At 45.0% G+C, this 19,433-nt stretch overlaps 1 protein-coding gene across 5 annotated transcripts; it reads left to right on the top strand.

Moving 5' to 3' along the window:
- The first annotated feature begins 3,387 nt into the window (after positions 1 to 3,387).
- On the top strand, positions 3,388 to 18,529 carry Fam205a2 (family with sequence similarity 205, member A2). 5 transcript variants are annotated; one of them, NM_001355395.1, is made up of 4 exons: positions 3,388 to 3,565; positions 13,520 to 13,565; positions 14,004 to 14,064; positions 14,711 to 18,527. In NM_001355395.1, exons 3-4 carry the CDS (start codon positions 14,057 to 14,059, stop codon positions 18,384 to 18,386), a joined length of 3,684 nt encoding a protein of 1,227 aa, NP_001342324.1. In that variant the 5' UTR covers positions 3,388 to 3,565; positions 13,520 to 13,565; positions 14,004 to 14,056; the 3' UTR covers positions 18,387 to 18,527. The 5 variants fall into 5 exon arrangements, with proteins under 5 accessions (NP_001342324.1, XP_030109537.1, NP_001078999.1 ...); NM_001085530.1 differs by lacking the exon at positions 3,388 to 3,565 and adding an exon at positions 12,729 to 12,934; XM_006538093.1 differs by lacking the exon at positions 3,388 to 3,565 and adding an exon at positions 12,870 to 12,934 and having other exon boundaries at positions 13,886 to 14,064; positions 14,711 to 18,529.
- Positions 18,530 to 19,433: the final 904 nt, after the last annotated feature.

Raw genomic sequence — 19,433 nt, 5'->3', positions numbered from 1 at the left:
ATCTATGAACTGCTGGAGCATTAAAGGAGACGGTCCTGCAGATCCAAAACTGCAGGACTTCCATGACTCAGGGCAACAACAGGGTTTCTGAGAGGAGTCCTGGTAAGGATCCAGTATGGATGGTGTAGCAGAAACCAGAGGCCTCAAACCAGACTAGTAACACAGCAATGAACATTTCCAAGTACAGACATGTGGTCTAAAAGAGTATACTGTGGGACACACTGTGACACACTACAGCTTCCACAATGAGAGTTTTTAGGTTTGTATTTGTTTTTTATTTTTGGGGTTTTTTTTTGTTCTTTTATTCTTTATTTTTATTTTATTTTAGGGGGAGGTTACAAGAGTGGAGGGAAGATACAAAGAGATGAGGAGAGGAGAGGATTGGGGTGCATTCACAAGGGATCAATAAAGTTAAAAAAAGAGACATGACGTTTAGGAGGGGAGCTTGCTGGAGGGGGTAAAGAAAGGTGGGTGCCATATTTGTGTATAAGTATGAAATTCTCAAAGATAAAAGTATTTTTAAAGCTGGGCATGGTGGCACTCGTGTAATCTCTGCACTGGAAAGGCAGAGACAGGTCCATTTCTGAGGCTCGCTAGTCTATCAGCCTGGCATTTCAGTCTCTAAGCTCACAAATAGTTCACAAATAGTTCTACAAACTAAACATAGAGTTCACATTAACAGCAGCATGGGCAGGAGAACTGGCCACACTCCCACCCACCTGTCTGAGACCCAGGCTGACCAGCTCAGCTACCACCCAGACCCAGATCAGGACTTTGAGTTGGCCCACCCCAACATCTACCCTATCTACGAACTGCTGGGGCACTGAAGGAGCTGGTCCTGCCTATTCAAAGCTGCAAGATCTCCAGGACACAGGGCAACTGCAGGCTATCTGATAGGTCACCAGACTCAGTGGCAAGTACCTTTATCCACTGATCCCTCCCACCCACCCCTACCTCTTAAGTTTCTATTACCTCTCAATATCCCATTAAACTATGAACCCATCAATGGAATATTCCATTGAGAGTCCTCAGAATTCACTCTCTTCACCAAAGCCCACCTTGGAAGATAGCCACATTGAAGATCAAGACTTCAACATGAGCTTTTGGGAGTCTTTTCAGATTCAAACCATAGCACAAGTGTATACATTTGAGAAATACTATCTTCCTGCTCTCAAGACAATTGACAATATAGTTTTAAAGACAAGACTAATTCACACATCAGTGATTAGTCCCAGCTCGCCCACACGCACAGCACCAGGGCAAGCTCAAGCTCTCCAGCACTGACCCATTTACCCAATTTTACAATCGGCAAGGGCAGGGCCAGATCTCCCTATGTTCCGTCCCTGAAACCCACATGGCAGAAAGAGAGGACCAACTCTTGAAAGTTGTCCTCTGACCACCACATGGTACAAGTGCAACTTCACAATGAATAAATGAATGTATAAAGATTGTTTATTTAGAAGGTAGAATCTACTCAAGCGATTGGCTCCTTGGGATGTGTTTGGGAGGTGTAGCTCTGTCCTTGGCTCTTTCTGCTCCCTCACTGTTTTCCTTCTGGATTTCTTGAGGTGAGGGCAGCTTTTCTTGCCACCGGCTCCCATACCCACTATTACCTGCTTCATCATAGATCCAGAACGACATGGCCAAGGGACTGAGGACTGAAATGCCTGAAATCATGGGTCCAAATGAATCTTTTTTCCCCTTTGTGCTCATGTATTTTCTCTCAATGATGGGAAGATGCCTAACACACTACTCAGGGTGGGCATGAGTGTTCATCAGACTAGTAGGGTGAAGACTGAATGCTGAGGAAACTATGAAATAGACTCTTCACAGTTTTGGGATACAAAGGTTTTATGAGGCCATTCTCACTGGGCAAGATAGTCTAAAGGATTTCCAGAATTCCTGAGTGTTACAGAAACATCACAGTATCCACAGGGATCAAGCAATTAGCACAAATGCAGATTAATGGGACGAGGACAAGAATGACTGTTTCTAGAAATGAGCTGCAAAACACTTGCCCCATGCCTTAGCTGCACATCAATAAATGCACATCAAATAAAGCTACAAGAATATCTAACCACAACTAGCTACTGTTTTTGTTTGTTTGTTTGTTTTTATGATTCGGGCTGGAAGTGCTCCTCTGTGCAGGCATCATTGCCCTGAGCAGGCTGGATGGTGAAATATGGATAGAAAGAGCTGCAGATACACAAAGCCTTGGACAGAGTTCCACAACAAGCCGAGTTGGTGAGCCTCCATGGACAGCAGTGCTTATAATCTCTTCCCACTCAAACTGGAGGCTTCCCCTCCTTGCTCTTATTGTGCAATTTAAAGACACTGCTGTCTTTGTGGTTGGAACACTGCTGGACTTTTGGTTTAAACATGCTGTTGACCAAATGTCTTACTGAGGAATCTTTCCATTGGTCCAATTCTGTAATGAGTACAGGCGCTGATAACTGACTTCCCGAGGAGCCAGTGCTTACACGGGATTGAACAGTATGTAGCCTAGTAGATCTGATAACATGTTATTGGCTTGGGGTTTGATTCTTGGTCCCTTTCTTCACTTAAAGTTAAGAACTCTAATGTTGATGATGTGCACAGATCTGTGTAGAACAAAACCTAGGGAAGAAATGGAAACTGGGTGGTCGTCAGTGTGATTAATCTGGGTGGGATGAGGTTGTGGTGTCATACTTTCTTTTAGCTGGAATGCATTTTTGTACCACAATGTAAGTTCCAATAAAAGCTTACTTAATTAAAAAAACAAAACAAACAAACAAACCTGCCACCTTGGTTTTCCCTTCCACACCTGCCCTTTTTGTATTTCTGATGTCTGATTAACCCCTTTAGTGAATATCAAGGCTTTTCATTTCTGATCCTTAAATATGTTCTCTCCCTGAACCTCTGTGTACTTGTCAGACACATTTCCAGGTAAGGAAGGTAGAAGTTTCTCTGTCCCAGTCACTCTTCCTGACAATGTACCTGGTATGCCAAAGTATTTAGTTTTCTGAGGATGAGTAACTTATAAGTAGGCAAGTGTAGGGGGCTGATCTGGTATTGCTATGTATTCAAATGCTAAATATCAGCCCCTAAGATCTGGTTGCCCCCTGGGCTGTTAGGGATGGTTAAGAAATACAAGTTAATAGTTACTAGTATCATGCCAGATGCTAGTCTAGATTATCACAGAAATATACACCCTAGGTTGCACAGATAATTTATACCTATAAACAAGCAATGTTTGCTTGCTCAGGTATGCTATAAATAGATGGATAGTCTTCAAAACTCTCAGATACTCATAGAATAGGGCATTTAAAGTTTGTTTGTTGTTGTTGTTTGTTTTTTTTTATTTTTTTATTTAAGACCTTCTTGACATAAAGGCATGTCAGCTTCTGGCAGTACCCCATTCTATTTCAAAGAAGATGATGAGCATCAAGAATCTCCAACCGGAGTTTGCCTCAATGTGGCAAGCTGCCACAGGGCAGAGAGTTGCCCATAATTCAACTACAGACATAATGCTGTTCAGAAAGGACAAACAGGCTCAGGGACATCTGCCAAGCTCTGCCAAGAGAGGGTAAGCAAGTCCTTTATAATTCCTGCTTCACAAAATGTCTGTCAGATATACTGGGCCAGAAGGATGAAGATGGATGCTCCAACATTATGGAGACAATTCTGGGGAACTGTCCAGGCAGCCATTTCTCAGCCATTTCTTAACCTTGAAAGCTGCTTGCCTGCATTTCCTACAAATTCAGGTAATATTTACCCCTTCTCACATCTCTAATGGGGATGAAGGCCAGAGAGTTATAGTCTTACAATTAAACTTAAGTTATAAAGGATCTAAAAAATATACTTTAGGGTCTAAAGAGGTTTTTAAGGATGGCAAATGAAAGTTATGTAAGTTGGAGGACTTGAAGGTTTAAGTTATAAATGGATGTTTTAAGGTTGATAATTGCAAGTTATGAAAGTTAGAGAATTTAATGCCTAAGATGGTGTATTAGTCAGGGTTCTCTAGAGTCACAGAACTTATGGATAGTCTCTAGATAATAAAGGAATTTATTGATGACTTACAGTCGGCAGCTCAATTCCCAACAATTGTTCAGTCGCAGCTGTGAATGGAAGTCCAAGGATCTAGCAGTTACTCAGTCTCACGCAGCAAGCAGGCGAAGGAGCAAGAGCAAGAGCTAGACTCCCTTCTTCCAATGTCCTTATATTGTCTCCAGCAGAAGGTGTAGCCCAGATTAAAGGTGTGTTCCGCCACACCTTTAATCCCAGATGAAAGGCGTAGCCCAGATTAAAGGTGTGTTCCTTAAACACGGAGATTCAATCTTCTGGAATCCATAGCCACTATGGCTCAAGATCTTCAAACCAAGATCCAGATAAGGATCTCCAAGCCTCCAGATAAGGGTCACTGGTGAGCCTTCCAATTCCGGATAGTAGTTCATTCCAAATATTGTCAAGTTGACAACCAGAAATTGCCACTACAATCCACCCCTTGTCAACTTGACACAAATAATATCTCATGTTCACATGAAACAATAACAAGGTTGTAAATAGGCCTAACATGATATAACTATTCCTCGTACAATCGCAAACGCATTAGTAAATTGACAATGGCATTCATATTACTTTATAATCCTCGTTTCTGCAACTGGTTACGTGGCCTTAATTGGTATTTATAACTACCTTCCTCTACTACCCATTCTGTATTTCCTTCACCTTCAGCCAGCACCTCAGCAGGTCTTGGCTCTTTTCCTGGAGGATTGACCCATACCTTCATTCCTGATGGGTCTGTGTCCTTTGTCATCCTGCTTGGATTAGGCTGTTGTAGTTTCCCATTGACTTTAATCACAGGACATGGTAGTACTAAGAGACGCCCTAAGGGATCTCCTACACTCCAGACATAATCTTGCTTACCACCATTGTGAAGAGGTAATCCAATTTCCCCATGGTAATCTGGATCTATCACCCCTCCTAACACTGTTATTCCTTTTTTAGCCTGTTGGTTTAAGGGCATTAGAAGCCCAAAATGACCAGGGGGAAGTCTGAGCTTCCAGTTCAATGGAATGTTTGTTGTAGCTCCTGGTAGGAGCACTCCCCTCTCTGGAGCCAAAACTTCTAGGCCAGCAGAACCTAGAGTTATGGGGACAGGAAGCAAAAATTTTCCTAGAGGGTCACTAGGAGTGATAGTAAGTGGAACTATTCCCTTTTCCACCCCTTGATTCCTGGACCCATGAATCCTGGCTATGGGTGAAACTGTACCATATATCGAGCGCTGATTCAAAGCATATACTGCCTTCTGAAGAACTCTACCCCAGCCTTCCAAGCTGTTACCACCTAATTGGCGCTGTAACTGCGTCTTCAAAAGGCCATTCCATCTTTCTATCAGACCAGCTGCTTCAGGATGGTGGGGAACGTGGTAAGACCAGTGAATTCCATGATCGTGGGCCCACTGTCGTACTTCTCTGGCTGTGAAATGAGTTCCTTGGTCAGAAGCAATACTGTGTGGAATACCATGACGATAGATAAGGCATTCTGTCAGTCCGTGAATGGTGGTTTTAGCAGAGGCATTACGTGCAGGAAAGGCAAATCCATAACCAGAATAAGTATCTACTCCAGTAAGAACAAAACGCTGTCCTTTCCATGAAGGAAGTGGTCCAACGTAGTCAACCTGCCACCAGGTTGCTGGCTGGTCACCTCGAGGAATGGTGCCATATCTGGGGCTCAGTGTTGGTTTCTGCTGTTGGCAGATCTGGCAATCAGCAGCAGCTGTAGCCAGGTCAGCTTTGGTGAGTGGAAGCCCGTGTTGCTGAGCCCAAGCATAACCTCCATCTCGACCACCATGGCCACTTTGTTCATGTGCCCATTGAGCAATGACAGGGATGGCTGGGGAGAGAGGCTGATTGTCCACAGAACGGGTCATCTTATCCACTTGATTATTGAACTCCTCCTCGGCTGAAGTCACCTTTTGGTGAGCATTTACATGGGACACAAATATCTTCACATCCTTTGCCCATTTGGAGAGATCTATCCACATACTTCTTCCCCAGATGTCTTTCTCACCAATTTTCCAATTGTGATCTTTCCAAGTGCCTGACCATCCAGCCAATCCATTGGCTACAGCCCATGAGTCAGTGAATAATCGTACATCTGGCCATTTCTTCTTGCAAACAAACTGTAATACCATGTGTACTGCCCGAAGTTCTGCCCACTGTGAAGATTTCCCTTCACCTGTGTCTTTCAAGGTTGTCCCAGAAAGGGGTTGTAATGCTGCAGCTGTCCACTTCTGGGTGGTGCCTGCATAACGTGCAGAGCCATCAGTAAACCAGGCTCTAGTCTTCTCCTCTTCGGTCAGTTGATCATAGGGAACACCCCATGAGGCTATAGGCGCATGCTTGGCAGCAGATGGCATTGTAACAGGAGTAGAAACCATAGGCATTTGAGCAACTTCTTCATGTAACTTGCTTGTGCCTTCAGGACCTGCTCTGGCCCGATCACGTATATACCACTTCCATTTGATAATAGACTGCTGCTGTGCGCGTCCCACTTTATGACTTGCAGGGTCTGATAGTACCCAGCTCATGATGGGTAGTTCAGGTCGCATAGTAACTTGGTGTCCTATTGTCAAACGTTCAGTTTCCACTAAGGCCCAATAGCAGGCCAAGAGCTGTTTTTCAAAGGGAGAATAGTTGTCTGCAGATGATGGTAGAGCTTTGCTCCAAAATCCCAAAGGTCTTTTCTGTGATTCACCTACAGGGGCCTGCCAGAGGCTCCAAACAGCATCTCTATCAGCCACAGACACCTCAAGTACCATTGGGTCTGCTGGGTCATATGGTCCAAGTGGTAGAGCAGCCTGCACAGCAGCCTGGACCTGTTGAAGGGCCTTCTCCTGTTCCAGGCCCCACACAAAGCTAGCAGCTTTCCGAGTCACTTGGTAAATAGGCCTAAGTAACACACCCAAGTGAGGGATGTGTTGTCTCCAGAATCCAAATAGGCCCACTAAACGTTGTGCTTCTTTCTTGGTTGTAGGAGGGGCCAGGTGCAATAACTTATCTTTCACCTTAGAAGGAATATCTCTGCATGCCCCACACCACTGGACTCCTAAGAATTTCACTGAGGTAGATGGTCCCTGAATTTTGGTTGGATTTATTTCCCATCCTCTGATACTCATATGTGTTACCAATGAGTCCAAAGTGGTTGCTACTTCCTGCTCACTTGGTCCAATCAGCATAATGTCATCAATATAGTGCACCAATGTGATATTTTGTGGAAGATCCAAACGATCAAGATCCCTTCTAACTAAATTATGACACAGGGCAGGAGAGTTAATATATCCTTGAGGCAAAACTGTGAAAGTATACTGTTGGCCTTGCCAACTGAAAGCAAATTGCTTCTGGTGGTCCTTATGGACAGGTACTGAGAAGAAGGCATTTGCCAGATCAATAGCCGCATACCAGGTGCCAGGAGATGTGTTAATTTGCTCAAGTAACGAAACTACATCTGGTACAGTAGCTGCAATTGGAGTTACTACCTGATTTAGTTTTCGATAATCAACTGTCATTCTCCATGATCCATCTGTTTTCTGCACTGGCCAGATAGGAGAGTTAAATGGAGATGTGGTGGGAACCACCACCCCTGCATCTTTCAAGTCCTTGATAGTGGCAGTAATTTCTGCAATGCCTCCAGGAATACGATACTGTTTTTGATTCACTATTTTCTTTGGCAGAGGCAACTCTAAAGGCTTCCATTTGGCCTTTCCAACCATAATAGCCCTCACTTTACAGTTCAGGGAACCAATATGAGAATTCTGCCAATTTCTGAGTATATCTATCTCAATTATACATTCTGGAACTGGGGAAATTACCACAGGATGTGTCCGGGGACCTACTGGACCTACTGTGAGTCGGACATCAGTCAAAACTCCATTAATCACCTGCCCTCCATAAGCCCCTACTTTAACTGGAGGGCCACAATGTTTCTTGGGATCCCCTGGGATCAGTGTCAACTCAGAACCAGTATCCAGCAGACCCCGAAAAGTCTGATTATTTCCTTTTCCCCAGTGTACAGTTACTCTTGTAAAAGGCTGTAGGTCCCTCTGGGGAAGAACTGGAGAAAGGGTAACAGCAAAACCTTTGGGTGTCTTATCAAGATCCTTCCTCAGCGGAACCTGGCCACCCCTTCATTCAAGGGGTTCTGGATCTGCAAACTGTCTCAAGTCTGGAAATTGATTCACTGGCCGAGATTGCTGTTTACCACGATCTAATGTAGCCTTTCTTTCATTTAGCTGTTTACCACCATCTAATGTAGCCTTTCTTTCATTTGTTTGAGAATTTTTCTGCTTATACAGATCAAACAAATATGCAGTAGGCTTCCTATGTATTTCATTCCTGGAAACACCATGATTGGTTAGCCAGTACCAAAGGTCCAACCTAGTCATGCCATTATAAATTTCACCTCTCCTGTGCTGACCATTACTGGGTATGTTATAAACATTCTTTTGTCTACGCTGTCCATTATAATAACTAGGATCACCTTGTCTCCGGCGATTCAATGCTGCCACCTGGCCCTTGTTACCTCGGAATCCAACTAAACCCAGTGAATTTAATTCATCTAATTGAGCAGAAGCATCTCCAATGCTAAGATCTGGCACAAGGAAAAGGGAAAGAACAAAACCCTTCAAATGTGCTGGTGCCCCTCTCACCAATTTGCGTCTTATAGAGCTAGTGAAAGGCATATCTTCTGGACCTTCCCATTGTGGACAATTATGCTTTACACAATATATCCACTCTAGCATTGCAATTTCCCGAAGTCTTAAAATCCCTTCATCAACACTAAGCCACGGAATATCAGGCATCTCCAAGTCATTTCCAGTAGGCCATCTTTTGATAAACACCTCAGCCAACCATTCAAACAAACTTTTGACACCTTTTTTAACTATGCGAGCTTCCGTATTAAACCTAGAATCTCTACTCAGAGGACCCATGTCAATAAACTCAGCCTGCTCTAGTCTTATGTTCCTTCCACCCTTATCCCACACCCTTAAAATCCATTCCCACACATATTCACCAGGTTTCTGCTTGAATGAATTAGCAAACTCATTAAGCTCCTTAGTAGTGTAGCAAATTTCCTCATGGACTACACTTTCTACCTCCCCTCTAGGAGCCTGTTTTGCTTTGAGTCTGGTTACAGGTCTAGAAGAAACTATTGGTGGGCCTTGAGAAACATCAGTAGTGAAAGTCATTGCTGGTTTATCAGACTCTGCAAAATTAATTTCCTCATGTGGGGAAGGCATTATTTCAAGGGGTGGGGCTGAGGGTACTACTTCCTCAGGTGGGGCAAACCCTTGAGAATCTGAAGATTCAAAATTCTCAGCTTCAACATGGTCTTCCCACACATCCCCGTCCCATGTTATAGGATCCCATTCTTTGCCAATTAGAGCCCTTACTTTAACTGTCGACACACTCTGAGGCTGAGACTTGAATTTTCGCTGTAGTTCAGCCAACCTTACAATGAGAGTTTCCGTTTGATTTTCTGCAACTTGAGCTCTATTGCTACAAGAGAGAAGATTTTCTTCAAGGACACACTTAGCAACTTTTAGATCGTTTACTTGTGTCTGGAGCCTTTCGATTTTATCACACAACACCTTCCTTTCATTCATCATTTTTTCCACAGATACTAAGAGCAGCCAGCCAGTAAAATCATTTTCCGATTTTTTCCCCATCTTGTAGAAAGCTTTGTGCACTGAATCACCTAATTCATTAAGAAAATCAAGGGCATTAGCTTCTTTAAGTTCGGAATATAGTTTCAACCATGGGTCTTCAAAATTCTGAGCTCCCAGGAGGGAGAGAATCTGGAGAGGTTTCAATAGTTGAAAGTGCTGGTGGATCAACAAGCCAATTCCAGTATTTTAAAAGATTCATCCTTGTACTTCTGTTACTCTAGAACCACTCCTGGTACCAACTTCTGTATTAGTCAGGGTTCTCTAGAGTCACAGAACTTATGGATAGTCTCTAGATAATAAAGGAATTTATTGATGACTTACAGTCGGCAGCTCAATTCCCAACAATTGTTCAGTCGCAGCTGTGAATGGAAGTCCAAGGATCTAGCAGTTACTCAGTCTCACGCAGCAAGCAGGCGAAGGAGCAAGAGCAAGAGCTAGACTCCCTTCTTCCAATGTCCTTATATTGTCTCCAGCAGAAGGTGTAGCCCAGATTAAAGGTGTGTTCCGCCACACCTTTAATCCCAGATGAAAGGCGTAGCCCAGATTAAAGGTGTGTTCCTTAAACACGGAGATTCAATCTTCTGGAATCCATAGCCACTATGGCTCAAGATCTTCAAACCAAGATCCAGATAAGGATCTCCAAGCCTCCAGATAAGGGTCACTGGTGAGCCTTCCAATTCCGGATAGTAGTTCATTCCAAATATTGTCAAGTTGACAACCAGAAATAGCCACTACAGATGGTAATGAGAAAATGATTTAAATACAGAACTCTAAACTCACCAATATAGGCTAAATAATAGAACACTTTCTCCAAATACAAAAGGAGTGGACATTATGAATGTTAATTATTACACCATAGATTTCATAATTGTTCTTACTATACACACTTTATTGTTGTAAGAAAAGTAGTCTTTTTATTCATACAAAAGAGGGAAATGTAGGGAACTGATCTGGCACTGTTATCTATTCAAATGCTAAATACTGACCCCCAAGATCTGGTTGCCTTTGGTGAGGAGAACCTCAGGTGTGAGGAGATCTTCATGAACACAAAATGATGCTATGTAACCTTGCTTCCCAAGTTAATTGATTAATAAAAGGCTAAAACCTGTGATTGGGCAGTAGATAGAGGTAGGTGCGTTTTCAGCTACCTGGCTTGGGGTCACAGGTAGGGAGAAAACGGAGAAGAAAGGACACACAGAGAAGAGGAGGCCACCATGAGAGTGGATGGACCACGAGCACATGGCCAGGAGAAATGGCAAATAACAAGGGACATATGGCTGGGATGTAAGTTAGAATAACTCCAAACCTGCCCAATCTAGGCTCACAGCTTGTTAATAAAATACAAGGATTGTATGTCTTTTGTACAGGCTAGCTTGAATATGTAATTCCTTTTATAGGCAAACATAAGAATTGCTTAGCAATCTAGGACTCTGCTTGGCTTGGGCTATGCACACATACCACACTCCAAACAATATGCCTATGCAATCTGTAAGGAACCTAGGACCCCCATTTGTATTGAGCTATGCACACAGCCATCTCTAAAGAATTGAGGGCTGGAGAGATGGCTCAGTGGTTAAGAGCACCGACTGCTCTTCCGAAGGTTCTGAGTTCAAATCCCAGCAACCACATGGTGGCTCACAACCACCCATAATGAGATCTGACTCCCTCTTCTGGTGCATCTGAAGACAGCTGCAGTGTACTTAGATACAATAATAAATAAATCTTAAAAAAATATTTTAAAAGAATTGAATAAGTTGTTCCACTCTTAACAACCATTGAACTTGGACAGTTTCTATTCAAAGATGTTTCAACTACATCTTGTAAGAGGATAGTAAGATTGATATAACCTGAATTAATTTTGGGTGCATGGGTAACAAGATGAAAGTATGTACTCTGGGTGAACTTTTAGGGAGTAAACCCCTATTTGCCATCTTATGCCTATGTATAATTGGGTACACATATCAAAAATCAGGTGCATTATGGAAAGAACGTGCACCGTAGGAAAGAGGTTATTATGCCCAGATCCGAGGGTCCCCAAAGACCACTAGGAGTTGAACTCTAGTATGCAAAGACAAAGAGTCTTTATTCAAGCTCGAGCTTGGACCCTCAGGCCCCTCTGATGAGCAAGGTAGCACAGAAGGCCCCAAGCATCTAAGGTTCAGCCCTTTTATTTCAGTTACAGCAGCAGGGTGAGTGGCTTATCAGCTTGGCAGTTACATGATTGGTTAACAATTATTTCAGTTGGCTTAAAGAATTTATATCTATCTATAACGTCTGGAACATTAGGTATTTTCCTGCTGGTGAACCATGTTTAGGGTGGTTCCTTCCTGGAACAGTTTGTGGTTTTCTCAGTAATTAGGGTTGAACCTGAGGATAGGGCCTAGTGTATAATAAAATGGAAGCCTGGTTACAAGATGGAGTTTGTCTTGTCAAGTTGGGGCCCTTCAAGGTTACATAACACTCTGTCAGTCTAGATAAAGAATCACCTATGCAACCTTTAGCAACCAAATTCCTCCTTCTCTTAATTCCATAAAAGGAAATGCCAGACAGTCCTTGGGGACCTTTAGTCAGTGGCCCACGGTCACTATTTTAACCACATTCCTTCTTTCTCTTCTATACTATCACTTTGCTTTGGATACAATTTTGTACTTTGCAAATCTGTATCTGATCATTTCAATGCTGTGAATAAGATGTCATGAACCTGGCAGCACTAAGCCCAGACTCTGACCACCAGGAACAACTACACAGCTGTGAAGAAAAGAACCAAGCCAACGGGCTGGTGGAGAGGGGTGGGTGGGTACAGGGAAAATGGAGAGCAGGTCCTGCTTGTGAATGTGACATTCATGACCAAAGGTTCATGACCTTTAAAGATAACCATGTCTCTATCCTCTGCTGTAGGCTGAATTACCACACAAGCTTTCTTGATGGAATAGAGGTCTTTGTGATGCAGTCTGGTGGCCTGATTCTGTTCTCTGTGACATGCACATGTCAAGGCTTGGCCCTGGGAGCTATTAGGCACATGGACTCTGAATGTCCTAAGAGTAGGATGGCTGGTCTCCTCATGCTGATGAGGTTCAGACCATGCTGAGCACTATGTGCTTTCTGTGGGACACTGAATGTCCCTTGTATGTCTATTTCTGCTTCTTCATCATTGTCCTAATTGTCTGGCAAGTGCGTCAGAATTACCAAGGATTGAAGTGCGAAAATAGAAGAAGCTGCTGTCGGGTAGGGAAACCCTGTGACCAATACTGAGCTGGTAGAGACGCTTTCAAGATCCGTCTTCCACTTATGGCCTCACTACCCCATCTGACAGTTTGGATATGATACTTTGAAGGGTGTTTATATAATACCTTTCTCCTGTGAGGCCTTTCCTTACCAGAATGTTTATGAGTTGTAAACCAAAAACCATTGTATTGCTTTGAATAGAAGATTAGCATTATCTCAGATCTCCCAATACAGGAGAATTTCCCATTTTATTTTGTTACAGCATTTATACCTGGAAAGCTTTTTATATTAGAACACATCCTATATGTGTTCTATTCTTTCTACTCTTTTGCCTGCAAACTCTGGTAAAACATCACTCAGTAGACGGATAGGAAATAGAGTTCAGATTAGTTTCAAAGAGAACCAGAAAAATGGAGAAGAAGGGAAAGTCAGGGAAAAAAAAAGTAGAGCCTAGCAGAAGGCAGGGGAGGAGAGCGTAAAAAATACACATAGATAAGGAAAGGAAAGGAAAAGTGCAAGATATTTATCACAATATGAACACAAAAGAAAGTTCCAGCCTCACATTCTAATATTTTTCTCTTTAAGCGTCATCAAAAAGTCAGGCAAAGGGCTAAAGATGCAGCGTCAAGAGGTAAAGTTCCAATGTCCCCTGACTCCCCGCCCCGGGAGAGCTCCCACAGTTCCTCTTCTCTATGACCTTGCCCAGTGCCAAGTGCTCTAACTTCTGAGGTTCCAGAGCCACTAACTGGTGACATTTACAAAGGACTGATCTTGATGGGAAATGAGAAATTAAGAATGTTAAAAAAAATTCTCTGCCTTACTCCCCTGACAAGAAAGAATTGAGGAATTAAGGCGTCCTTAACTGTCATTTACTGAGTTTATGACCCTATGGGATTCATTTCACCTATGGGTTTATCAATAAAATAAGCACACTATTAATTATCCCTACAGGGGACAGTGCGTTGTAAATGGTGGTGCTCTACCCAGACAAGGCACAGAGCACCAAGTCTAGGAGCTCAGCTTCCTGTTACTGTAGAATCCCATATAACACTGTGTCCTGATTCCTCAGCCAGGAGACTTTCCCGAGAAGAAGATGAGAAGCCATGCGAGCTGCTCTCTATCATGAAAAGGTGACTTCTTGACCTCTGTATCTAAACTCTGATGATTTCTTGGTCTGATCCAGGCCAGGGGTGAGGAAAGGAGTAACTGAGGGAAGGACAAATACAGGCAGGCAGGTTCACCAGCTGAGAGGGCTGCCAGGGCAGAGATGGGTCACATCTCAGCAGGGAAGAGCCACCCCACACCCAATCTGTATGTTAGGGTCTCAGCAGGTCTGAATTTCAGAACGGACTCACGCATGCTCTGTAAAGGACATTGCTAGGGTTGCACCCAGACACCAACCTGTCAAGAGAGGGAATTCAGCATAAAGAGGTCACCATGTCATGTGGTCTTCCTGCTGCTCCCTTCCAAAGGCAGAGCCCTGGGTTTGGCTGGACCCTGCTGCAATTACCTCCTGTCTGTCCTCAGTGGGGGAGCAGTTGTTGGGATGCCATCTTCCCATCATCTTACCCTCTACTTCATTTCTGGAGAGCACAAAAGATTCCCAAGAGTTTCTGGATACAGCAGCACCCCATGCTTTGAGTGAGGACCTCATTTCCTACAGTGTAGGATTAGAACTTTGGGACTGGAGAAAAGGGCCCAGAAACCTCCAGACAGTCTTCCAAAAAGACAGACAAAGTTCCTTCATTAATAGTTGTCTTATTTTTCTCTTCCAAGCCAAAGCTGGGTCCCCAAGCAGGGAAATGTGCGGCAGCTCCTGTGTTTAGATCCCAGCTGCCAAATCTGTGAGGCTACGACTCTAGAGATTCGGCAGTTGCTGCAGAGTAAGAAAAGCCAGATCTCCCCTGCCTTGTTGGGACTGCCACAGAGAGCCGCTTGCCTGGAGATGCCCATATCCAGTGAGTCTTTTGAATGGAATCAGGATTTTTACTCCAGGTACTCCACAAACTCTCCAGTGGTGCCTGGAAACCAAACACTCACACAGCTAACAGAAGAGTTAACAGAGTCTACCAATGCAGATGGTGTCCTGCTTTGCTGGACTGATCCCCTCCAGATAGGACAGGAATTTCATCTGGCAGACATGCCCATGGCCTCTGAGACACTGGTTTCTCCAGGGCTTGAGGAGCCAGTGGTTTTAATGAATGAGGAAGACACAGTGCACAGCAATTTAAACTATATCCAGCAGCTCCAAGACCATGAGGCATTGAACTCACAGATTCCTTTTCAGACCCTGACCCCACAGCTTACTGTCACACATCCTATGGCTGTGTCGATTGTCACCGATGCCCCGCAGCCATTCCTCAGTCCGGAAGTATTAAGGCTTTTGGAGATACATGTGAAAAAACTGATGCATTTCCAAAGGTGGGGGCTCCCCAGACGTGTAGAGGAGTCCCTAAAGCAATTCATGCCAAACCCACCAGTGTATCTCCCGCCAGAACATAACCAACCAGTTTCATTTATCCTGAATACTAGCTCTCAAGACTGTGTTCATAGGTTTGAGGGTATTTCGCCCGAGACCTGGTACTCATATATGGATGGACAACCTATCCAGACCTTTTGGGTTTCTGAGTGGTCTAGTGGTGACCAAGGACAAAGACTATCCTGCAAACCAATCCCTAGCCCTGTGGAAAAGCCCTTACTCACTCCTGACTATGAACTTTTACATGACCTCTGTCTATCGCCTGAGGGACAAGTTGATGGCTCCCAGAGCAATCTTCAGAAGAAATTCACTCAGTTATTCTGCGGTCTCCCTTCTATGCATAGTGAATCCTTGGGGTCCACCTTCTTGTGCACTCAAGGTGTCTCCAAGAATACACTCAAACCCCCCTACAAAGAGCCTCATTTCTTGAAGGTGTCCCCACCTATTCCCTTACCTGAGGCAGCCCCGCCCCCTTCTTCAACTTCTCCAAATGAGTCTTTGGATGAGCCTCAAAGAGCTCAGATCGGTGGTGTTCCATTTCTGACTCTGTCAGAATGTAAAACTTTGGAGTGGCATCTTCTACAAAGACAGCTTCAGCTTCAGTGGGGCCTGCCGGCTGTCATCGCTAGACCTCCACGTGTGCAGAGCCACACGCAGTATAAGCATAAGCCATGGAATAAAGCCAAGCCACGTGAGACTTTAAAATTTTTCGGGCCAGGAAAACCCTTCTCAGCTCTCACCAGAGAGCTTTTCTTCATCCCTCAGCACGCTCGCAGGCTGCTGGAATTCCACCTGCAGAAGCGGCTGATTCACCTTCGCTGGGGGCTGCCCCAGAGGATCCAGCGCTCCATAAATATGCTGCTCTCCTCAACAGACCTGCAGTCCCTGCCCTGCGGTGGCAGTAGGCTACCTAATGTGAGCATCTCACAGCCAGGGAAACCAGAGGCCTATGGGTCTGGTGATACGTTCTTACCCACAGCGGGCAAAGGAACAACCCCCATGCCACACTTGTTTGCCAAGGCACAGGAAATGTTGAAAAGCCATGATACCAAATGTGAACAGATCCGGGAGGGCAAGGTCCCGGCCTGTGTCCAAAGCGCCTGGAAAGGCAGAATTCCTGGGGATTTGGCAGCAGGGACTTTATTCCCAAACATTCCACAAGGTCAGCCCCTGGAGCTTCAGGCAGAAAACAACCCTGACCTACATCAAGAAGCTGTTTCCTGGAAACCAATGGACCTTGACCAGGAGGCTCAGGCCTTTTCAGGTGTTTTCATTGAACACTGTAGGCGACCCCAAGCCCTGTCTGAGGAAACCATTAAGAAACTGGAGACAACTCTGAGACATAAGTATTTGGCCTTCCTGTCAGGCCTGCAGGCCCTTTACTGCATGGCCCCAACTAAAGCAACATCCCCAACTGTTGACCAATCTGTAATCACAACTATGCCCTGGTCTGTCAAAAGCCCACAGAAGCCCCTATCTCAGAAGTCTCCACTTGAAGCCCTATGCCTGAGTGGGCTTGAGCCCTGTACTCAAGATGACAAGGAGACTTCTGCAAACATTGCAGAAGAGTTCCAGCATGGAGCTCAGGGGCATGGAAGGACAGAGAAGGTGCCTCCAGAGAGACAGCCTCTCCTGAATAGACCCTACTCATTAGACACAGAGATCATGGAGAGAGTGAGTTTCTACCTGAAAAGGAAGGCTCTGGATATAAAGTTGGGAATTTCTCTAAAAGAGAGTGTGTTCCAAGAGCCAACTGCAACAGACTTGGAGAGTGAATCTGTTCAGGAGCCTCTCGGGAGTCCACGGGAAAGCACACTGCTACAGGGACCGCCCACCTTATGTCACGTTCCTGTAGCCCCAGATCCAGATAAGGTCTGCCTTAAACAGCCAGCTACTGCAGTGCAGGTTGTGTTTCAGGAGCAAAACCAACCGAGTTCCAGAGCAGTGCCCCATAGATCTGCCCGGCAGGGCTCACAAGTCCACAGGAATATGATGGAGGCCCAAGTGCACTATGTTCAGATGGGGACCGGTGGGGAAATGCTGAACCTAGGGGAACCCTTTAGCACTGAGTCCCAAAGCCCAGGCAAGAGTAAGTCAGGCTATGTCCCTACAGTGGCAGGCAAGAGAAAAATCCCAGGGAAACCCAAGGTCGTGGGGGACCTTGGAGAAGGGGACGCAGGTCTTGGATTTTCCCTGGTCAGTCTAAAGACACGCCAGGATGGAGAGCAGGAGAAGAGGCTCCTGCACAGACAACTCCAGGGCTCCTCACTACAGGCCCAAACCTTTCATCTTGAGGGTGCCTGTCCACACAGCCCCCAGGAGTCCCCTGAGCTCCAGTTCGCAGATCCACCTCCAGAAGTCTTCATGGAGACAGACTCTGAGCAGGACATGGAAGACAGTCAAAGCAAGGAATCCATTGTCCCAGAACCTGCGAGGACTGCTAAAGCCCCCCAGCCTATGCTCTCCCGGGCTTCCCAGGGCCTTCCTTTCCCACGCTCACCAACTCAGAGAAAGCCTTCTCAGGGCCAACCTGGTCCAGGTCACGTCCCACCAGGGCATGCAACGCCAGCCTCTCCCTACACGAGACCCAGCCGCCTTCCAGAGGCTGGCTTGAAAAATAAAATGAAATTATTTTTTCATTCAATTAAACTCAAGATGAAGAGCAAAGCACACACGGAGCCATCCACGGTCTCTACACCTGGAAAGGTGGCCAAAACCAGTAAAGAAAATATTGATAGGGGTCTGCCTCAAGCCAAGAGCCCCACCAAGAAAACAAAGCCAGAGGACTTCAGAGGGCCCAAGGCCCAGTTTTCAGTAGTTGGCCCCTGTCTAACTCCTTCCTATATTCTAGACAGTAAGTTCTGGCCTCGACCTCGACGAGTTGGCTCTGTCTCAGTACTAGGCCACTCTTACCATTGCCCTCGGCACTGTCCTAGGTTGGCTTATGCCAATCAACAGAGAAACCCACCCTAGGTCCCAGGGTTCACATCAGAAATGTTGTTCTGTTAATGGACCCCCTCCTTTGTATCCTTTAAAGAGAACGATTATTGTTATTTTCTCTAATGAACAGGTGGATTAAGGAGCCACCCATAATATATTCTGTACCTGTAAACCAAGAGTTGTCTGTCTTTTCTTGTCTCTGCTGTAGATTATTAAGGGAAGGGATGAAGGAAGCAACAACATCCAACCCCATCCTGCAGAGGAACTTTAGCCCCCAATCTCATGGCTCCTTTTAGAGAAGTACCATTGGCGCAGCTTTCTTCAAGGGATACTTTTGAGTTTATATTTTTGAGGCCGGAAGTGGAAGGCAGGCAGAGAGGGATGCTGGAAGAACAGAGAGTGGGAGATATAGCCAAAAGCAAAGTCGCTAAAAAGAAAATGCACACCGTGTATATGACAAACCACAACTGAGTTGTGGAATCTCCATGTTCACCCCAGTGCTGTTGGGAATATCTTCCTACGGACCCATTTGGAAGCTTGTTCAGCCCCTTTGCCTGGTTCTTGTACTTCAGCCCTGTGGCACCCAGAGATGCCTCCTTGGAAGGAAGATCCAGGGAGGGTGGGGAGCATAGAGAGGGAGCTCTTATACTTGGGTCAAAGCTGCTGTGTTCCTGATCTTCATGCAAGGAAAATCAGGTCAGCTTTGTTATCACTAAAGCCTAAGCAGGAGGCTAGTCCAAAGCCCAGCTGTGTTGGGGATAGGCGTTTAAAGCCATCATAGGCAGCTTGCATGACCAAGGAGTGAATTGGTCATTAAAGATTCTTGGCTAAGTCTCTATAGCACCAGAAGTTTTATAAACATATTTGAGCCTGTTAAGGCCAATAGCTTGTGCCCAGCCCTACTGTCACACCCTGTCTATAACACACACACACACACACACACACACACACACACACACACACACACTTCTGTCTTTTGTTTTTGTTTTCGTTTGTTTTGTTTTTCGAGACAGGGTTTCTCTGTATAGCTCTGGCTGTCCTGGAACTCACTTTGTAGATCAGGCTGGCCTCGAACTCAGA

This window comes from Mus musculus, chromosome 4, assembly GCF_000001635.26.
Source record: "Mus musculus strain C57BL/6J chromosome 4, GRCm38.p6 C57BL/6J".
Lineage (NCBI taxonomy): Eukaryota > Metazoa > Chordata > Mammalia > Rodentia > Muridae > Mus > Mus musculus.
The sequence above is the reverse complement of the archived record's forward strand: the minus strand, read 5'-3'. Positions and strand labels throughout refer to the sequence as shown.